Source organism: Pongo abelii, chromosome 20 (genome assembly GCF_028885655.2).
Source record: "Pongo abelii isolate AG06213 chromosome 20, NHGRI_mPonAbe1-v2.0_pri, whole genome shotgun sequence".
Lineage (NCBI taxonomy): Eukaryota > Metazoa > Chordata > Mammalia > Primates > Hominidae > Pongo > Pongo abelii.
Window position 1 is genome coordinate 44,316,743 of NC_072005.2, and position 17,310 is coordinate 44,334,052.

Genomic DNA, 17,310 nt, shown 5'->3' on the forward strand with positions numbered 1-17,310 from the left:
AACTCAGCGGTGAAACATGATTCCCCTGCCCTGCGGTAGCCCCGTGCTCACAGAGAGGACTTGAGTTCCGGGTGCCAGTTGTCTCTGCCAAGTTAGGAGTCAGGGACTGACCTCTGTGACCCCCACAAGCTGCAGCCCTGGCTGTGTTTTCCACACTGGTCTGGGGCCCATGTTCATTGGCCGAGGAACCTCCTGGACCTCATCTCTGAGGAGCACCGCCTGGGGCCCTGGGTGTGTGTCCCGCAGCATGGTGCGGGGTGTGCACGTGCGTGTGTGCGCTCACAGGAGCCCCGGCTGCCGCCTCCCCGCCTGTCTCCAGGTGCCATGTGTGGAGGGGAGAGGCTGGGCGTCGCTGCCTGCAGCACTGGCTCTGAGCCATTGGCCAAGCCTCTCCATTTTCCTTCCCCATCACTCTGTAGACCCTCCTCACTCTTTCTGTTCCTGTTCTGTTGCCGTTTCAACTCCTCCTCTTGGACCCTTTCTGTGCTTCCTGAAAGGTACCTGGTCTCTCTCTCCCCGTGTGCACCCCCTGCCTCCTCTACACTGTTCACTGCCCCCTAGCAGGACAGGGCAGGATGCTCTCCTGTAGTTCAGGCCCAGGGACTATGTCCACCACTCTCACCCTCCAAAGCCGCAGCGCTTTTCTGCCCCACGGATGGTGACTTCTGCCCTCTGGAGCTCTTATTAACACTGCCTCCAAGGCAGAAGAGTGGACAGGCCTGAGTGTGCTCCTGTGCACGGACCACTAGGCTCCTCCGGGGCCCGGGCGCCCCTGCTCTGTTGCCCCCAGCTCTCCAGCTCTCGGCTTCCCATCCGTTCACCTTCCCACCGGGAGAGACTCCTCCGCGGTCTTAGGTCCAACGCAGCCGACCCATCCAGCCTCACCCTCCTCTGTGTGGGGCACTAGAGGGTTTGCGAGCAGCAGTGGGAGGGCTCCCCAACCCTCCTCGGTGCCTCCAGGGTCTGGGCTTTCTGGACCCAGGGGCATTTTGCAGTCAGCAGTGAGGATGCCAACCAGGCCTATTGGGACAGGGCACCATCTCACTGGAGCTGTGCTTCCTCTCCTTCCCCTCTGTGAGGAGTTCTGTGGGCCATGGATCAGCTGCTTTCAAGGGACATGCCCGTCAGGAGGGAGGGTGGCCAGCCCCCAGGCAGCCCTGACTGTGTGCTCCCCTCCAGGCTGAAACTGCCGCCAACCGGATCTGCAAGGTGCTGGCTGTCAACCAAGAGAACGAGCACTTGATGGAGGACTACGAGAAGCTGGCCAGCGATGTGAGTGTTCCCCCAGTGAAAGTCAGGGCCACCTCATTACCCTCAGCCAGAGATCACTGTGACTCTTGCAGGGGGAAAGCAGGTGTGGCAGCGAGATGACCTAGAAAAGGCTGCATGGTCACAGACCATGGCATTTAGCCAGCTAGTGTGTACACGACCTCTCCGTTTGCTTCCACAAGGCTAAGGGTCAGAACGGCAGCCACCTTGCCAGCCAGCCCCTGGGCTCCCGAGCTTGGGTTCCTACAGAGATGCTCAGGGACAGTGTTTCCTGGGCACCTCAGTGCTTTAGAATCACCCGGGGAGCTTTGTGAAAGCTGCTCTTCCCGTGCCCTGGTCCTGGAGAGAGTGATTCAGAAGGATGGAGAGGGGCCTGGGAACCAACAGGATAGCAGGCCCTGTGCAGGTACTTAACGAGCAGCCCAGCAAGACGGGAACTCGGATTATCCTCCTTTCCAAGTGAGGAAACTGAGGCCCAGGGAGGGTCAGGCACCTGCCTGCTGTTACATGACTAGTGGGACAGAGAGCTGGGCTTCAAGCCCAGGCAGCCCTGCTCTAGAGTCCAAACCCAATGCTTCAGTTGAAAATAAGGGTGGTTAGTACAACTCTTCTGGAGGCTCTTCATTTTTGAAATCTCCATATTTAAAAAATAAAAGTAGGCTGGGCGCAGTGGCTCACACCTGTAATTGCAGCATTTTTGGAGGCCAAGGCAGGCGGATCACTTGAGGTCTGGAGTTCAAAACCAGCCTGGCCAACATGGTGAAACCTCGTCTCTACTGAAAATACAAAAATTAGCCGGGCGTTGTGGCACACACCTGTAGTCCCAGCTACTTGGGAGGCTGAGGCAGGAGGATCGCTTGAGCCTGGGAGGCAGAGGTTGCAGTGAGCCGAGATTGCGCCACTATACTCTAGCCTAGCGACAGAGCAAGACTCCATTAAAATAAAAATAAAATAAAATAAAATTTCCCAAAGAGCAGTGGTTTGACTGCTCATCCAGAACCAGTGGTTCCCAGATTTTGCAATCTCATAGACCAGGAAAATTTGAAAAACTATTTGATGTCCAACCTAAGATGGCCAGCTTTTTATTTTGCCAAGTTACGGATGTTTTAAAAAGAAACACTACCATCTGTTACCACCAGCACTTCTAACACCAAGATAAGGTAAAAAGGTTATTCTTAGAAACCCAGCCATTGCCAAGAAAGGGCAGCTGGCAGCATGCCTCACAATGTATCCACACAGGGGTATTTCTGTCCTTGAATTTCTCACTTTGCCAGAAGTTGGCATTTGGGAACCACTTCTCCAGCTTGTCCGTGCTGGCAGATAACTGATTTTATACTTCTAGAATTGTTTTATTATTTTTTTGAGATGGAGTTTCACTCTTGTCACCCAGGCTGGAGTGCAATGGCACGATCTTGGCTCACTGCAACTTCTGCCTCCCAGGTTCAAGCAATTCTCCTTCCTCAGCCTCCCAAGTAGCTGGGATTACAGGCACGCACCACCACGCCCAGCTAATTTTTGTATTTTTTTTAGTAGAGATGGGGTTTCACCATGTTGGTCAGGCTGATCTTGAACTCCTGACCTCAGGTGATCCACTCACCTCAGCCTCCCAAAGTGCTGGGATTACAGGTGGGAACCAGCGTGCCTGGCCTAGAATTGTTTTAGAATGTCCAATTGTTTGTTACCCTTCCTCACTCCATTAAAGATCTGAGTAGTTACTAAAATAATATGTTTGTTTCTTTTTCAATTTTATTTTCTAATTTATGTCCCAGGCCCAGTGCACACACTGGCCTAGCCAGACTGAGCCAGGTGGGCTTGTCGGCCTTGCCCTTGAGGCACTTAGTGAGCCCAGAAGCAGTCAGGCTCTCAGCATGGAGCTCAGTGAAGACAGCGGCAGTGGGGCATGTGACAGCATGGAAGGGGATCTTTTTGGCGGGGGCATGGGAGTGAAGGTTTCCCCTCTTAGACCTGAGGGAAAAGACTAAGAGCAAAGGCATGGGCCAGGCATGGTGGCTCACCCCTGTCATCCCACCACTTTGGGAGGCTAAAGTGGGATTGCTTGAAGTTCAGGAGCTCAAGACCAGCCTGGGCAGTATACTGAGACCCCCTTCTCTATAAAAACTTAAAATAAAAATCATTCAGGCTCGGAGGTAGGCACCTGTAGTCCCAACTACTTGGGAGACTGAGGTGGAAGGATGGCTTCAGCCCGGGAGGTTGCTATGATCGTGCCACTTCACTCCAGCCTGGATGACAAAGCGTGAACCTGTCTTTAAAAAGAAAAGCACAGGCAGGAACAGGAAGTAACAAGAGAACAGTACAGTGATGCAGGGACAGGGAGGGGGCCCACGCTCCCAGAGTTCTGGGTTGGGGGTTCTAGCAGGAATCGTGGAGAAGTTGGGCTGGGGAGCAGGGGTAACCCCCTAAGGTGGGGCCCTCAAAGATCCAGATCCCATGTGCCCATAAGCTGGGGGGCAGCCCGTCAGCACTCTGAGGGTCCCCCACGAAGGCCACCCTGGCTTCTGTGGCCCACAGCTCCTGGAGTGGATCCGGCGCACCATCCCCTGGCTGGAGGACCGTGTGCCCCAAAAGACTATCCAGGAGATGCAGCAGAAGCTGGAGGACTTCCGCGACTACCGGCGCGTGCACAAGCCGCCCAAGGTGCAGGAGAAGTGCCAGCTGGAGATCAACTTCAACACACTGCAGACCAAGCTGCGCCTCAGCAACCGGCCCGCCTTCATGCCCTCCGAGGGCAAGATGGTCTCGGTGAGCGCCAGGATTCACAGGGGAGCAGCTGTGAGGGGCAGAGGCAGCCCTAGAACTGCCTGTGGGCAGTTTGGCCAGCGTCATCTTTCCTAAGTTGTTGATGTCCTGTGGGACATGGCATGGCCTTTCGGATGCAGGGGTCAGGGAGGGGTGCACTTCACTCGGCACTGTGCTCCCCTTTGGCCCTCACTAACTGTATTTTACACCCAGGGTTTTATACACACCCCAAATCCTTGCCACGGGTTGTGTGGGTGTGGAGTGGTATGAATTTGGAGCCCCGATCTGCCATGATGGCAGGACTGCCATGTGCTTGAGGCCCTTCATCAGCGGAGGGGCAGTGCGCCCTGGATGGTTACCACCTCCCCATCTGTGGTATTCATCCATTCATTCATGCACTCACCCGTTCACGCATTCATTTTGTTAATCCAGAATTGATTGTACCTGCCGAGTGCTGGGGGTTCCTGTGTAAGCATCCAGATATAATAGCAAAGCATGACACAGACATGACCCCAGCCAAGTTCTGCCAACTTCCCATCGGCATCCCTTGGAGACATCCCTCTGGGTGCCTCTGCTTCCTTGTGATAGCCCTGCCTGCTCCTGCCCTGCCCCAGGACATCAACAACGGCTGGCAGCACTTGGAGCAGGCTGAGAAGGGCTATGAGGAATGGCTGCTGAATGAGATCCGCAGGCTGGAGCGGCTCGACCACCTGGCAGAGAAGTTCCGGCAGAAGGCCTCCATCCACGAGGCCTGGACTGACGGTACGGCCCAGCTCTGCCCCACCCTGCCCAGCCCCGCTCCCGCGCTCCCCTCCTGTCTCTCAGGCATGCCTGAGAGTGCACACACAGCCCTCTGCCGCGTTGGGTCTGTTTCTCAGGTGCCCTTTCTTGCTGCTTGGGAGCATGTGTGTGTGTCAGAAATGCTGCTTTAGAGACAGGTTCGGTGGCTCACACCTGTAATCCCAGCATTTTGGCAGGCCAAGGCAGGAGGATCACTTGAGCCCAAGAGTTTGAGACCAGCCTGGGCAACATAGTGAGACCCTGCCTATACAAAAAAATTTTAGAATAATAAAATTAGCCAGGCATAGTGGTGCACACCTGTGGTCCCAGCTACTTTGGAGGCTGAGGTGGGAGGATCGATTGAGCCAGGGAGGTCAAGGCTGCAGTGAGCCGTGATTGTACCACTGCACTCCAGCCTGGGTGACAGAGCAAGACCCTGTCTCAAAAAAAAAAAAAAAAGGAAAGAAATGCTGCTTTGGGTTCCTTCAGCCCCAGAAAGCAGGGACCATTCAGGGGCCAGGTCCTCTTTGTTGCCCAGTCTGCCCTGGCCTCAGAGATTACTTACAGGTGGGCCCCTGTCAGTCATCCAGGAACACAGCCAAGCCCGCTCCAGCACTTCAGGGAAGTGACCTTATACCCGTCCGTTTGTCCCTTCTGCGTCTCCTCTGTGTGTCTTGCCCATCCGGGGCGAGTGTGTGGGGCAGGCCTCTTCCATCCCCCGCACCCTATGTTCAGAGTCGGCTTCCCTCTCCCACACCACTGTGAGCGTGGACGGCAGGCTGGGGAGCCCGTGTTCACTGGCACGTCCCTCAGGCTAGAGGAGGGCCTGCCTCCTGGGCCTGCTGCCGGACCGCAGACAGTGCTCACCCTCAGACAGTGCTCACCCACTGCCTTCGGCCCACCCTTCAGCATGGCCCACCTGCGAGCTCCTCCCACCTCCCATCCCTTCCCAGAGCCTCCTTCCCGGGGCCTGGCTCCCCCTGCAGGAGCGCTGCTGTGCTTTCTGTTCTCGGCAGCCCTGCAGCTGCCTGGCCTTTGGCTCCGGATGTGGGATTCCATCACGTCCCTGGCCCTCCTTTGGGTCATGCCAAGGTTGAGATTCCAGATCCCAGGGGTCTGGAAGCCTTCAGAAAGCTGTCAGTGCCTGGGAGAGCCACAAGAGCCACCCATAGGACTCCTGTCCCATTCTGGCCACCACCTTCCCAACGTTGTCTCCCTGGCCCTCCGGCCGCCACTCCGCCCAGCTGAACCCTTCCTTGCATTCCTGAGTGCAGTTTCTCACCCCTCCCCACCCTGGCCCGCATGCAAGTGTGCAGCTCCACACGGCCCGCAGCCCTGGCCACGGCCCAGCTTGTGCCCTCCTCACATGAGCTCAGCTCGCCATTCCCGCGGCAGCTGCCAGCCTCAGAGCAGCCCAGCCCCTTTGCTGCCAGGAAAGAGTGTGAGTGAGAGAGTGGATGGTGAGGGAGGAAGGGCCTGGCCAGGCCGGGTGCCGCACGTCCCTCTTGCCTGGCAGAAAGGCACCCATGTGAGGAGAGCATGTTGGCACTGATGCCATCTTGTGTGGGTTGGTGGCCTCCATCCATTCCTGGATTCACTCAGTCGTTCAACAGACAGCTCAGGTGGCTCCAGCCGTCCTTATCCATGGAGGCCTGGGCGTCGCCCTGTGGCTGAACCTTCTGGGGGTCTTTCTGCCCACCCATCAGCTCTTCAGTCCTTCTACAGAGCTCCGTGAGGCCCTGCAGATGGTTTCCTGAGGCCAAGGGGCTGGGTGTGGTGGCCCCACTGGCATTCCTCCCCTGGCAAGGGCTCTGGGGCAGCCTTCACCTGAGGTGTTCAGAAGCCAGCTCCATCTCCGGCCAGGGTCCAACTGGTTCAGCGGCCTCCACACATCCCTGCCCCACCCCTGCCTGACGGGGCATCCACCCGGGTCTGCCCATGGCGTCTGCCAGAGCCCCCAGGCAGGCTGGCCTACTAATTCCCAAGACTCAGAGCCTCTGTCCTCTCAAGTAGCAGTTATGTGAAACAGGACAGGCAGGCCCTCCACACCCCAGGGTCTGGTCGTAGCGGCCTCCTCCGCCCTGGGGTGGGTGGGCCACCTTCACTCCACACCCCTCACCATCCCCCACAGCCCGCAGCGGGAGGGTCGTCATGGATGCTTCTCTGAGGGACTTGATTTCCTGGGAATATGACCAGCCCCCAACTACCCCTTGTCCCCACTCTGGCTGTCCCTTGGCCTGGATCCCAGATAGCTGTGGCCATGGCCCGCTGCCCACATCCTCTCGGTGCACCCTTGTCGGGACTCTGCGGAGGCAGAGGGATATGTCACCTGCTGTTTCTGGTTCCCGCCCCTGGGAGAAAGCAGTTGGAGAAGGGAATTGCAGGGCCGCCTTGTGGCTGAGCCTCCTGCCCCAGGGCTGCGCAGCAGGGCCGGTGGAGCCGAAGTCTCCCAGGCCTCCCACTTCTTGGCCGTCAGCGCCAGAGCCGATCCTGTGGGGAGTCTGGTAGGTGCCTGACAGTTGAGACCGGGAGAGGCTGAGGTGAGGCTGGTACTGGCTCCATGCCTGCTGTGCTCGAACACCACCTCACTGAAACTTGAGAATAGTTCCATGTCACACAGGTGCTGGGGCTGGCCCCATTTTACAGATGAAGGCACAGGCCCAGAGAGGCCCCGGTGGCTGCACTGGGCGGGCAGCTATCAGGTGCTGGGACAGAGCTGAGGGGATCTCCGCTACCACTTGGGGGAAGCCCAAGGTGGTGTACCTGAGGCAGGGCCCCTGTAGGAGCTGGGGTGCAGCCACCTTCCCAGGCTAGCATTTTCCCTGCAGTTCCCTAAAGACCTTCACTTGCTTGCAGGGCTTCCTTGAGCTTTGGTTCTGGGATGTGTAATTAGCCAGGATCCGGGACTAATAACAGCGTTCCTCCTTTCCTTCAAAGGGCCTGATGGTGGGCCCGCCCCACTGCACACAGGACACTTTAGGACAGCGTGGGGCACTTAGACGTGGAGAGGACCACCACCTGTGCGGGTGCAGGTTCAGGCTCCTAGAAGAAGCTAGCTCCGATGCTTCCCCTTCCCCAAGCCTGCTGGGACATGGGCTTTGACCCCGGGTGCTTCTCCGGATCAAAGCCCTCCAGAAACAGGTGCTAACTTTTCAAGCCGTGCTACCACGGCCCGATTTGTATGGTTTCCTACTAACAAAAGTTGCTAAGTTTAGGACACACGGGTTGAGATGGAATCTCTCTCTCAGGCTTACCAACCCTGAAGTGTCCATCCAGGTCCATCCAGGTTACAGTTGGGCTTAGAGATCCCTGGAGGGTACGGAAGAAGGTTCTGGAAGTTTGCATGCCACCGTCATTGGCGTGGAAGGATGTGGGGTCCACAGTCTCTCTCCCTTCCTCTGCTTGGACAGCCCCTCCAGACTCCTGCCCCGCAGCTGCCGTGCTGTGGTCTAAGCGCCTCTCTGCTCCCACCAGGGAAGGAAGCCATGCTGAAGCACCGAGACTACGAGACGGCCACGCTATCGGACATCAAAGCCCTCATTCGCAAGCACGAGGCCTTCGAGAGTGACCTGGCCGCGCACCAGGACCGCGTGGAGCAGATCGCCGCCATTGCCCAGGAGCTCAAGTACGTGCGGGCTCAGGACACTACCATCACCTGGCTCCCACCACAGCCTGCCCAGACTGGTGGCAGCAGCACACCGAGGCCCAGCCTGCCTCAAGGCCTGGAATAGGGTCCCCAATGCCCCAACTGCACCTCCTTCCAGAAGCCAGGGAAGGGCCTTATGGGATGAGGCCTTTTGCCTATCCTGTCTCAGCCCCAGATGGGACACCTGAAGGATTTGGATTCTCTAGCAGGAAGGAGGTGTCTGGCCCCCTGTCTTGATTCTTCAGGCTTTAGGGGTCCCTGGGGGTGCCACCTCTCCTGGCCACCCCAAGTAGGCCCTGGCCCCCTGATGGGATGGGCCCCGGCCTCTGTTGCTCCCAGCCATAGGTCCCTGAGGGAACCAGGCTGCACAGTGAGCCTATTGTTCTGCTCGGCCCCTTCCCTTTCTTGCTCAGAATACTCTTATTGTAAGAGCTTCCAGGCAGTCGGGCTCCTTCCCCTCCCCACCCAGTCAGATAAACTTGTGTACACAATTAGTACGCTGAGGCTCGCGCTGGTGAATGGGGCCTTATTCCACCAGTGCGGCGGCCAGCAGCAGGGTGGGCCCAGGCAGCAGGAGGCCCAGGCCATTACCTCATGGAAAATCCACAGGCCCTCGAGGGGCAGCAGGGCTCCCAAAATAGCCGTCTGCTCAAAAATAGGATCCTTGGCTATAACTGCTCTTTCCACCGACACCCTCACCCCACCACAGTCACCCCCAAAGGTCTGCTTATTCCTATGAGTCCAAGGCCCAGCCCTGATGCCCAGTGGAGCCCCATGCTGGGCAGAGCTGGTTTCCTCCCCAACTCACTACCCTCCCGCTGCCCGGGTGCTTTGAGGGTTCCCCATTGGCTCAGCCAGAGGCAAGAGTCCCATGGGGCCGTCACAGCACTGGGAACCACAGCTTTTTCTTTGGCACAGTTGGGGCACCCCAGGGGTCCTGCCACCACCACGTCCAGGCCAAGGAGAGCAAGGTCACAGACGAAGCACCCTCGGGGGTGTGGGGGTGGGACACAGGCAGCTTCCCCAGTGATGGAGGAGCCCCTGGAAGCTGGTAGGAAACAGATTTGAAATAAACCCTAGGCCTTCCCCCTTCTCAGGCCCTAGGCAACGCTATGTGAAACCCATTACTCTGCTCAGGAACAGGCGGTCCCCAAAGCAGCTTTCTGGACAGTAGCCCTGGAGGAACGGAAGGGAGGGCTATCTGGGTCCTGTCTGTTCTGCTGAGGGGGAATTACAGAGGCCTGTGGACCGTCCAGGATGAGCCGGATGGGCAGCCCTGCTGAGCACTGATTAATGAGCACTGATTAATGGCGACAGCAAAAACTCACTGAGCTCTCAGGGCTTTATGTGTACCAGCTCATTTAATCCCCACAGCAACCGTGTTACTGAGGGAACCGACGCACAGCGAGGCCAAGAGGTTTGCCCAGGGTCACACAGCAAGGGAGTGGTTGAGATGGGAACGGAGCCCAGGCCCCCAGCCCTACTGTGGAGCACGGCCTCAGCCCCTGTCTGCTGTCTGTGGCTGGCTCGCCTGGTCCCCATGTCCTGTTCCTACCCAGAGTCGTTCCCTGCCCCCTACCCCTCCTCAGGCCCCAAGGCCTGGTTGAAGGGCCACACTCTTAGCTGATAGTGGCAGAATGAGTCAGGGATGGGTGAGCAGGAGGAAGCCCCTTTTCTGCTCACCCCTGGTTATCACCTGTTAACCAGCCCTGTTATCACCCCTTCCCTTCTACCCTGGGGGTCCCACGGGCCAGAACCAAGCTGTGATTTGATTGACCTATTAGTGATTGGTTGTTGATATCCTGGAATGTTGACTGCCTCGACACCCCGGCCTGGGAACCTTGGGGGTAGATGGGTCCAAGCCACCTTGCCACTCGCCCCTGCTGGGTCTCATTGCTCTCTGCCCGGCCCGCAGCGAGCTGGATTACTACGACTCCCACAATGTCAACACCCGGTGCCAGAAGATCTGCGACCAGTGGGACGCCCTCGGCTCTCTGACGCACAGTCGCAGGGAAGCCCTGGAGGTGAGGAGGGGGTGACATCACCCACGGAGCTCTGTGCCCCTGCTGCCCCGGGGCTGGTGGTGTGGATAGCATCCAGACCCATGAGCTCCCCCCACCTCCCATGGAGAGGATGTTCTCTGACTCCTCAGGGCCCTCCGGTCCCCTCCCCGCCCCTCCTGCTCACATACTGACCTGCCTTCCCTCTGTCCCTGCCCCCTTCCCTCCCACACACCAGAAAACAGAGAAGCAGCTGGAGGCCATCGACCAGCTGCACCTGGAGTATGCCAAGCGCGCAGCCCCATTCAACAACTGGATGGAGAGCGCCATGGAGGACCTCCAGGACATGTTCATTGTCCATACCATCGAGGAGATTGAGGTCCGCGCCCCCCGGCCCCCTATCTTCCCAAGAGCTTCTGTGGGGCTGGGCCGCCCCCTCACTCCAGCTCCTCCCCCAGGGCCTGATCTCAGCCCACGACCAGTTCAAGTCCACCCTGCCGGACGCCGACAGGGAGCGCGAGGCCATCCTGGCCATCCACAAGGAGGCCCAGAGGATCGCTGAAAGTAACCACATCAAGCTGTCGGGCAGCAACCCCTACACCACTGTCACCCCACAGATCATCAACTCCAAGTGGGAGAAGGTGGGCCGGGGCCATCGGGAGGGGCTGGGGCAGGACGGTGGGGCTGGGGGCTGCCTCCCTGACCGCTCCCGCACCGCGTCTCCTCTGCCAGGTACAGCAGCTGGTGCCAAAACGGGACCACGCCCTCCTGGAGGAGCAGAGCAAGCAGCAGTCCAACGAGCACCTGCGCCGCCAGTTTGCCAGCCAGGCCAACGTCGTGGGGCCCTGGATCCAGACCAAGATGGAGGTGAGGCGCAGCTGAACCCAACAGAGCTGAGAAGGTTCCAAGGGAGCTCCCGTAGTGAGGGGGTCCCCGGCCAGCCCAGGGCCTGCAGACTGAGGCGCCTGGCAGAGCAGGTCCCAGTTCTTACCACCCAGGGGCCGTGATCACCCTGCGGGGTTAGGAGAGTCCTCAGAGTTTGCGCCTGGAATCCCGGCACCTGGGGAGGCTGAGGCGGGCGGATAGCTTGAGCCCAGGAGTTCGAGACCAGCTGGGCAACATAGTGAGACCCCCAACTCTACAAAAAATACAAAAATTAGCTGGGCATGATGGTGCGCAGCCCAAGGAGGTCGAGGCTGCTGTGAGCTCTGATCATGCCACTGCACTTCAGCCTGACAGCGAGACCCTGTGGTCTCCAGTGGGCTACCCATGGGAGGTGGGTTTGATCCCCGAATGCCCTGGTCTGATGATTATGAGACTCAGGCACTATTGAACCTCTGATCCTGTCCTCCCAGCTCTAAAATGGGGATGAAAACAGTTACTTTATTACTTCAACAAATGCTTTTTGCACCGACTAACCAGCCACATGAGTGCTGTCATTCTTACAGCAGTTCTGGCCACCACTCACTGAGCAATCACTACGTACCAGGCAACCAGGCTGGCAGCAGGCAACCTCGTTTAAACCCAGCAAGCCTGAGAGGGGGTCCGGGTGCCAGGCAGGTCAGCCCTGAGGTTCATGCCAGCCACGCAGCATGTGGACTTGTGGGTGTGGAGAAATGGAGTGCCCGAGGTCAGGAGCCGCAGCCAGGCTGGGGTTCAGATCCCAACTATGCCTCTAACAGCACTGAGCTGTCCTCCGTGAGCCTCGGTTTCTACCTCTGCAGTCAGGGCCTGTGACAGCCCTGGCCTCACAGAGAGGTCAAGGGTAAAATGAAGTTGGGCACGGGGAGTGCTTGGCAGAGAAAGCCTCCCTGTCGTTGTCATAGCTGGTTTAACATGAGAGGACAGGACCGGAGGGGACAGTCGTGAGCAGTGGGCCTTCCCTCCCAGGGACCCATGGGCCAAGGCCCTAGGCCAGAGGGGCCCCGGGGAAGATGCAGGCCAGCAGTGCCAGTGGGCTTCTCCAGGTGGTCAGTGGTGGCAGGCCCACCAGCCTCACCCCACCGCCTGCACCCACCCCTGTAGGAGATCGGGCGCATCTCCATTGAGATGAACGGGACCCTGGAGGACCAGCTGAGCCACCTGAAGCAGTATGAACGCAGCATCGTGGACTACAAGCCTAACCTGGACCTGCTGGAGCAGCAGCACCAGCTCATCCAGGAGGCCCTCATCTTCGACAACAAGCACACCAACTATACCATGGAGGTGCGTGGCCGCCCCGCCCGCTGGCCCTTCCACCAGCACGGCCGGCTTCCTCACTGGAAATGGTTCGGGCCAGTGAGAAGATAGCTGTCTGCTGTCTGTTGTTTTTCACTCTGTTTAAAAATTATTGAAGAGACCAGCACTTTGGGAGGCCAAGGTGGGAGGATGGCTTGAGCCCAGGAGTTCAAGACCAGCCTGGGCAATATAGCAAGACCCTTTCTCTACAAAAAATGAAAATATTAGCCAGGCATGGTGGTGCATGCCTATAGTCCCAGCTCCCCAGGAGGTTGAGGTGGGCAGATTGCTTGAGCCAGGGAGGCAGAGGTTGAGGTGAGCCGAGGTCATGCCACCACACTTCAGTCTGGGTGACAGAGCCAGACTCTGTCTCAAAAAAAAAAAGATTGAAAACACTAGATCAAAATGTTTAGACATTTTTTAAAATTACACTTTCCCTAGCACTGCTCTCATCACCATGACAATGCCCCTCACAGGACAAGCTGCTCTAGGGGCCCCCAGAGGGCACCGTTTGCCCTGTGGCCTCAGCAGTATCAGCCTTGCTCGGGGCCAGAGCCAGCCAGCGGGTGCCGGGTCAGGGCAGCAGCTCCCACTGGCTAACACTCCGGGGACGTTACAGGCTGGTCGCCGTCATATTGGTACTTGAGAAACCAAAAGACTGGACACTCTTGATCCACCCCATACAGGTCCACAGATGCTTCAAACCAGAGTTGGCTTTTTTGTTTTTTTCCCCTGAGAGCCAGTGGTGAGACACTGACCAGAGTATGTCCAAACAGTCTCCACAGGGATCCCGGCACAAGATTCATGGGTCCTTGCCCTTCTGCTGCCCCTGTACCTGGGAAACACACTTACTGTGGAGACATAAGCCCTGTGATCAGAGGCAGCAGGGAGGCACCATGGCCCGTGTCCCCCGTGAGGTGTACAGGAGAGCAGGGGCTTTCCCCAGGGCGGGGCAGGCTCCCGAGGACATCCCCACCACAGTGAGGACAGTTCACAGCACCCAGCCCACGATCATGCCCCCGTCTTTCCGCAGCACATCCGTGTGGGCTGGGAGCAGCTGCTCACCACCATTGCCCGCACCATCAATGAGGTGGAGAACCAGATCCTCACCCGCGACGCCAAGGGCATCAGCCAGGAGCAGATGCAGGAGTTCCGGGCGTCCTTCAACCACTTCGACAAGGTGAGCAGCCTGTCGCCTCCTCGGCCTCTCCCCTCCCGCCGTTGCCGTCCCAGCCAACACCTTCGTCTCTGCATCTGTTCGTCCGTTCCCATCACAGTTGCTGAGCATCAGCCGCCACTCCCAGGGCCAGCAGGGCCCTGCCACTGTCAGGGTGTGGGCGTGCAGCACCAAGACCCCAGCCCGGGCCACTTCACACACACAGGCAGGGGGCTGGAGGTCCCAAGTCCTGCCCTCTGGGGTGGCATCCTCACCACCCCCAGGGCAGATGAAGTCTCAGCACACCCAGGCTTTGCGACCCGGTCTGTGAACCTGGACACAGACACCCCGCACGGTGCTTTTAGAATTCAGATTTGGTCCGGCAGCCTCATCAGAGGGGCTCTGAGCGCCAGAGTTTGCTGCCATCCCCAGCCCACCCTTCCGGGCTGACAGACTGAGAAGTGTGCAGCCTCAGCTCTGTACCTGGCGCCCCCAGGACAGGGTACAGTCTCCTCTGTCCCACTCCAAATCCCAAAGGCAAGGAGAACCCCCCCTACCTCCCCCCAGTCCTGGGACTTGTCCTCAGTTCTGTAGCATCCAGCTGCCACCCCTGCTGTGGGCAGAGAGGTCGGGGAGGCCTCTGCCTGCCTTTGAGCTTCCGAGGTTGGGGGCAGGATGAAAGGGGCCCACGCCGCCCCTGACCCCACGCGTCCCTGGCCATCTCCTTGTCCACGTCGCCTCTAACTCTGTGTTTCCCTCCCCTACGTGTTCCTCCCCCTGCCCTCTGCATGCGGCCCCGATCCCTCATCCTGGTCTCCACGCCGCCCCTCCCGCACACCTGCCTTCGGACGGCCCCGGCAGGATCATGGCGGGGCGCTGGGGCCCGAGGAGTTCAAGGCCTGCCTCATCAGCCTGGGCTACGACGTGGAGAACGACCGGCAGGTACCGCACCCTGGGCCCCAGCGGACCGTGGCATTAACTGCTCTCTCTCTCCTTCTCTCTTTCTCCCCTCGCCATCCCACCCCTGCCATCCTGTGTGCCATCTCACGGCTCTCTTGCCTCCTTGCCCGCATCTCCCTGAACACCTTCCCTCTTACCTGGTCTCTTGGGGCCGCTGTCTCCCTGCTCCCCGCCACTGTCCTGTCTGCCCGCTGTGCACATGGGGCGGCCCTCTTGCCTACTCTGGGCCCGGCCTCCTCTGCTATGCCTGCGTCCTCGGAGCAGAAGCAGACAGGCAGCATGGACTCCGATGACTTCAGGGCTCTGCTTATCTCCACAGGATACAGCCTGGTATGCAGCTCTGTCTCCCCAGCCACCCGCTCCTCCTCCTCCTCCTCCTCCTCCCCCCACCTCTCCCCCTCACCGCCTCCAGAGCTTCCTCGTCCTCGGGGACACTCCTCCGCCCGAGCAGCGCAGCCGTGCCTGCCTCTCCCTCTGCTGCATCTGCCGGGGTGGGGTCCCTCCGATGACTTCCCGAGCCCCCCTTTTTCCCTAGAAGTCTCCAGAGAGAGGGGGCAGCTCTCCCACTCTCTCCCCTTTTTCTTTCTCTTTCTCTCTCTCTTTCTTCCCCATTCTCCAGAGCTAACTCATGAGCCTGGGCTGAGGGCAGTAGACCCCAGTTCCCTGCTGTCAGATACCACGGGAGGGGAGGGTGCAGAGAGGCCCTGCTTCCCGGCCTGGGGCACTGGGGGCTTGGAGGCCTGGGGCAGCCGGAGCAGTGGCAGGCTCTGCCTGGGGCCAAGGCTGCTGGAGCAGGCAGGGAACAGGGCGCAGACACACGTGGGTTGGGCCCTACTCTCTTGGCTGTTTCCCTGGAGACCCCACCAGTGTGGGCCTGGCTGCCCCTGCCCCACTAAATGTCGGGTGTCCCCCGCCCCATCCCCTCCTTGCAGGGTGAGGCCGAGTTCAACCGCATCATGAGCCTGGTCGACCCCAACCATAGTGGCCTTGTGACCTTCCAAGCCTTCATCGACTTCATGTCGCGGGAGACCACCGACACGGACACGGCCGACCAGGTCATCGCTTCCTTCAAGGTCCTGGCAGGGGACAAGGTGAGTGAGACTCCTACGAGGCGCATGGGGGCTGGCGAGAGGGGTCCCTGCAGTGGGAGGGGCTTGGGGGCCAGTATGTGGGTGGGGATGGCTCAGAGCCCCATCCTGCCTGCCTCAGAACTTCATCACAGCTGAGGAGCTGCGGAGAGAGCTGCCCCCCGACCAGGCTGAGTACTGCATCGCCCGCATGGCGCCGTACCAGGGCCCTGATGCCGTGCCCGGCGCCCTTGACTACAAGTCCTTCTCCACAGCCCTGTATGGCGAGAGCGACCTGTGAGGCCCCGGAGAGACCCAACCCAACACCCCCACGGCCTCCAGGAGGGGCCGGGGCAGCCCCACAGTCCCGTTCCTCCACTCTGTATCTATGCAAAGCACTCTCTGCAGTCCTCCGGGGTGGGTGGGTGGGCAGGGAGGGGCTGGGGCAGGCTCTCTCCTCTCTCTCTTTGTGGGTTGGCCAGGAGGTTCCCCCAACCAGGTTGGGGGACTTGGGGCCAGTGCTTCTGGTCTGGTAAATATGTATGATGTGTTGTGCTTTTTTAACCAAGGAGGGGCCAGTGGATTCCCACAGCACAACCGGTCCCTTCCATGCCCTGGGGATGCCTCACCACACCCAGGTCTCTTCGTTGGCCGCGAGATCTCTTCAAGGCCTCCCCAATCCAGGCCAAAGCCCCATGTGCCTTGTCCAGGAACCGCCTGGGCCATGCGAGGGGCCAGCAGAGGGCGCCACCGCCACCCGACGGCTGGGGACCCACCCCAGCCCCTCTCCCCTCCCTGCTCCAGACTCACTTGCCATTGCCAGGAGATGGGGGCCCCAACGAGCACCCCGCTTTCGCAGCAGAGGAGCTGAGTTGGCAGACCGGGCCCCCCTGAACCCCACCCCATCCCACCAGCCCCGGCCTTGCTTTGTCTGGCCTCACATGTCTCAGATTTTCTAAGAACCAAAAAAAAAGAAAAAAAAACACAAAACAAAAACCAAAAAAAAAAAAATCACAAAAAACACAAAAAAACTATAAAAAAATTAAAAACTTTCAGAGAATTACTATTTACTTTATTAACTTACGGATTTATTATATAAATATATATTCACTTAGCAACATATCTCTGCCGTCTCTCCTGCTCTCATAATGAAGACATAGCCGATTTTCTGCCCGGGCCCCTTGCTGATGCTCCTCCAGGTCTGCGTCAGGCGTGGGTCTCTGGGGACCCTCCAGAGGTGGAGGTGGGCTGCTGGCCTGGCTGCCTGGTGATTGATGGTTTTGCTCCCCCTACCTTTTTTTTTTTTTTTTTTTTTTTTTGAGTTTTTCTGATTGATTTTTTTTTTTTCTCGGTTTCTGGATAAACCACCCTCTGGGGACAGGATAATAAAACATGTAATATTTTTAAGAAGGATTCCTGCAGCGTCATCTTTTTTTCTCTCTCCCATGTCTGTCCTCC

At 58.7% G+C, this 17,310-nt stretch overlaps 1 protein-coding gene across 4 annotated transcripts in view; it reads left to right on the forward strand.

Moving 5' to 3' along the window:
* ACTN4 (actinin alpha 4) overlaps positions 1 to 17,262 on the forward strand; it is an 82,761-nt gene extending 65,499 nt beyond the window's left edge. For 2 of the 4 annotated variants that reach the window (XM_054538473.2, XM_054538474.2), the window contains exons 9-21: positions 1,180 to 1,272; positions 3,799 to 4,029; positions 4,641 to 4,788; positions 8,281 to 8,431; positions 10,368 to 10,476; positions 10,691 to 10,831; positions 10,911 to 11,093; positions 11,185 to 11,319; positions 12,478 to 12,657; positions 13,703 to 13,849; positions 14,687 to 15,115; positions 15,718 to 15,876; positions 15,995 to 17,262. In XM_054538473.2, the coding sequence (XP_054394448.2) occupies positions 1,180 to 1,272; positions 3,799 to 4,029; positions 4,641 to 4,788; positions 8,281 to 8,431; positions 10,368 to 10,476; positions 10,691 to 10,831; positions 10,911 to 11,093; positions 11,185 to 11,319; positions 12,478 to 12,657; positions 13,703 to 13,849; positions 14,687 to 15,115; positions 15,718 to 15,876; positions 15,995 to 16,153 (2,265 nt within the window). In that variant the 3' untranslated portion in view covers positions 16,154 to 17,262. 4 annotated transcript variants of the gene reach the window in all.
* Positions 17,263 to 17,310: the final 48 nt, after the last annotated feature.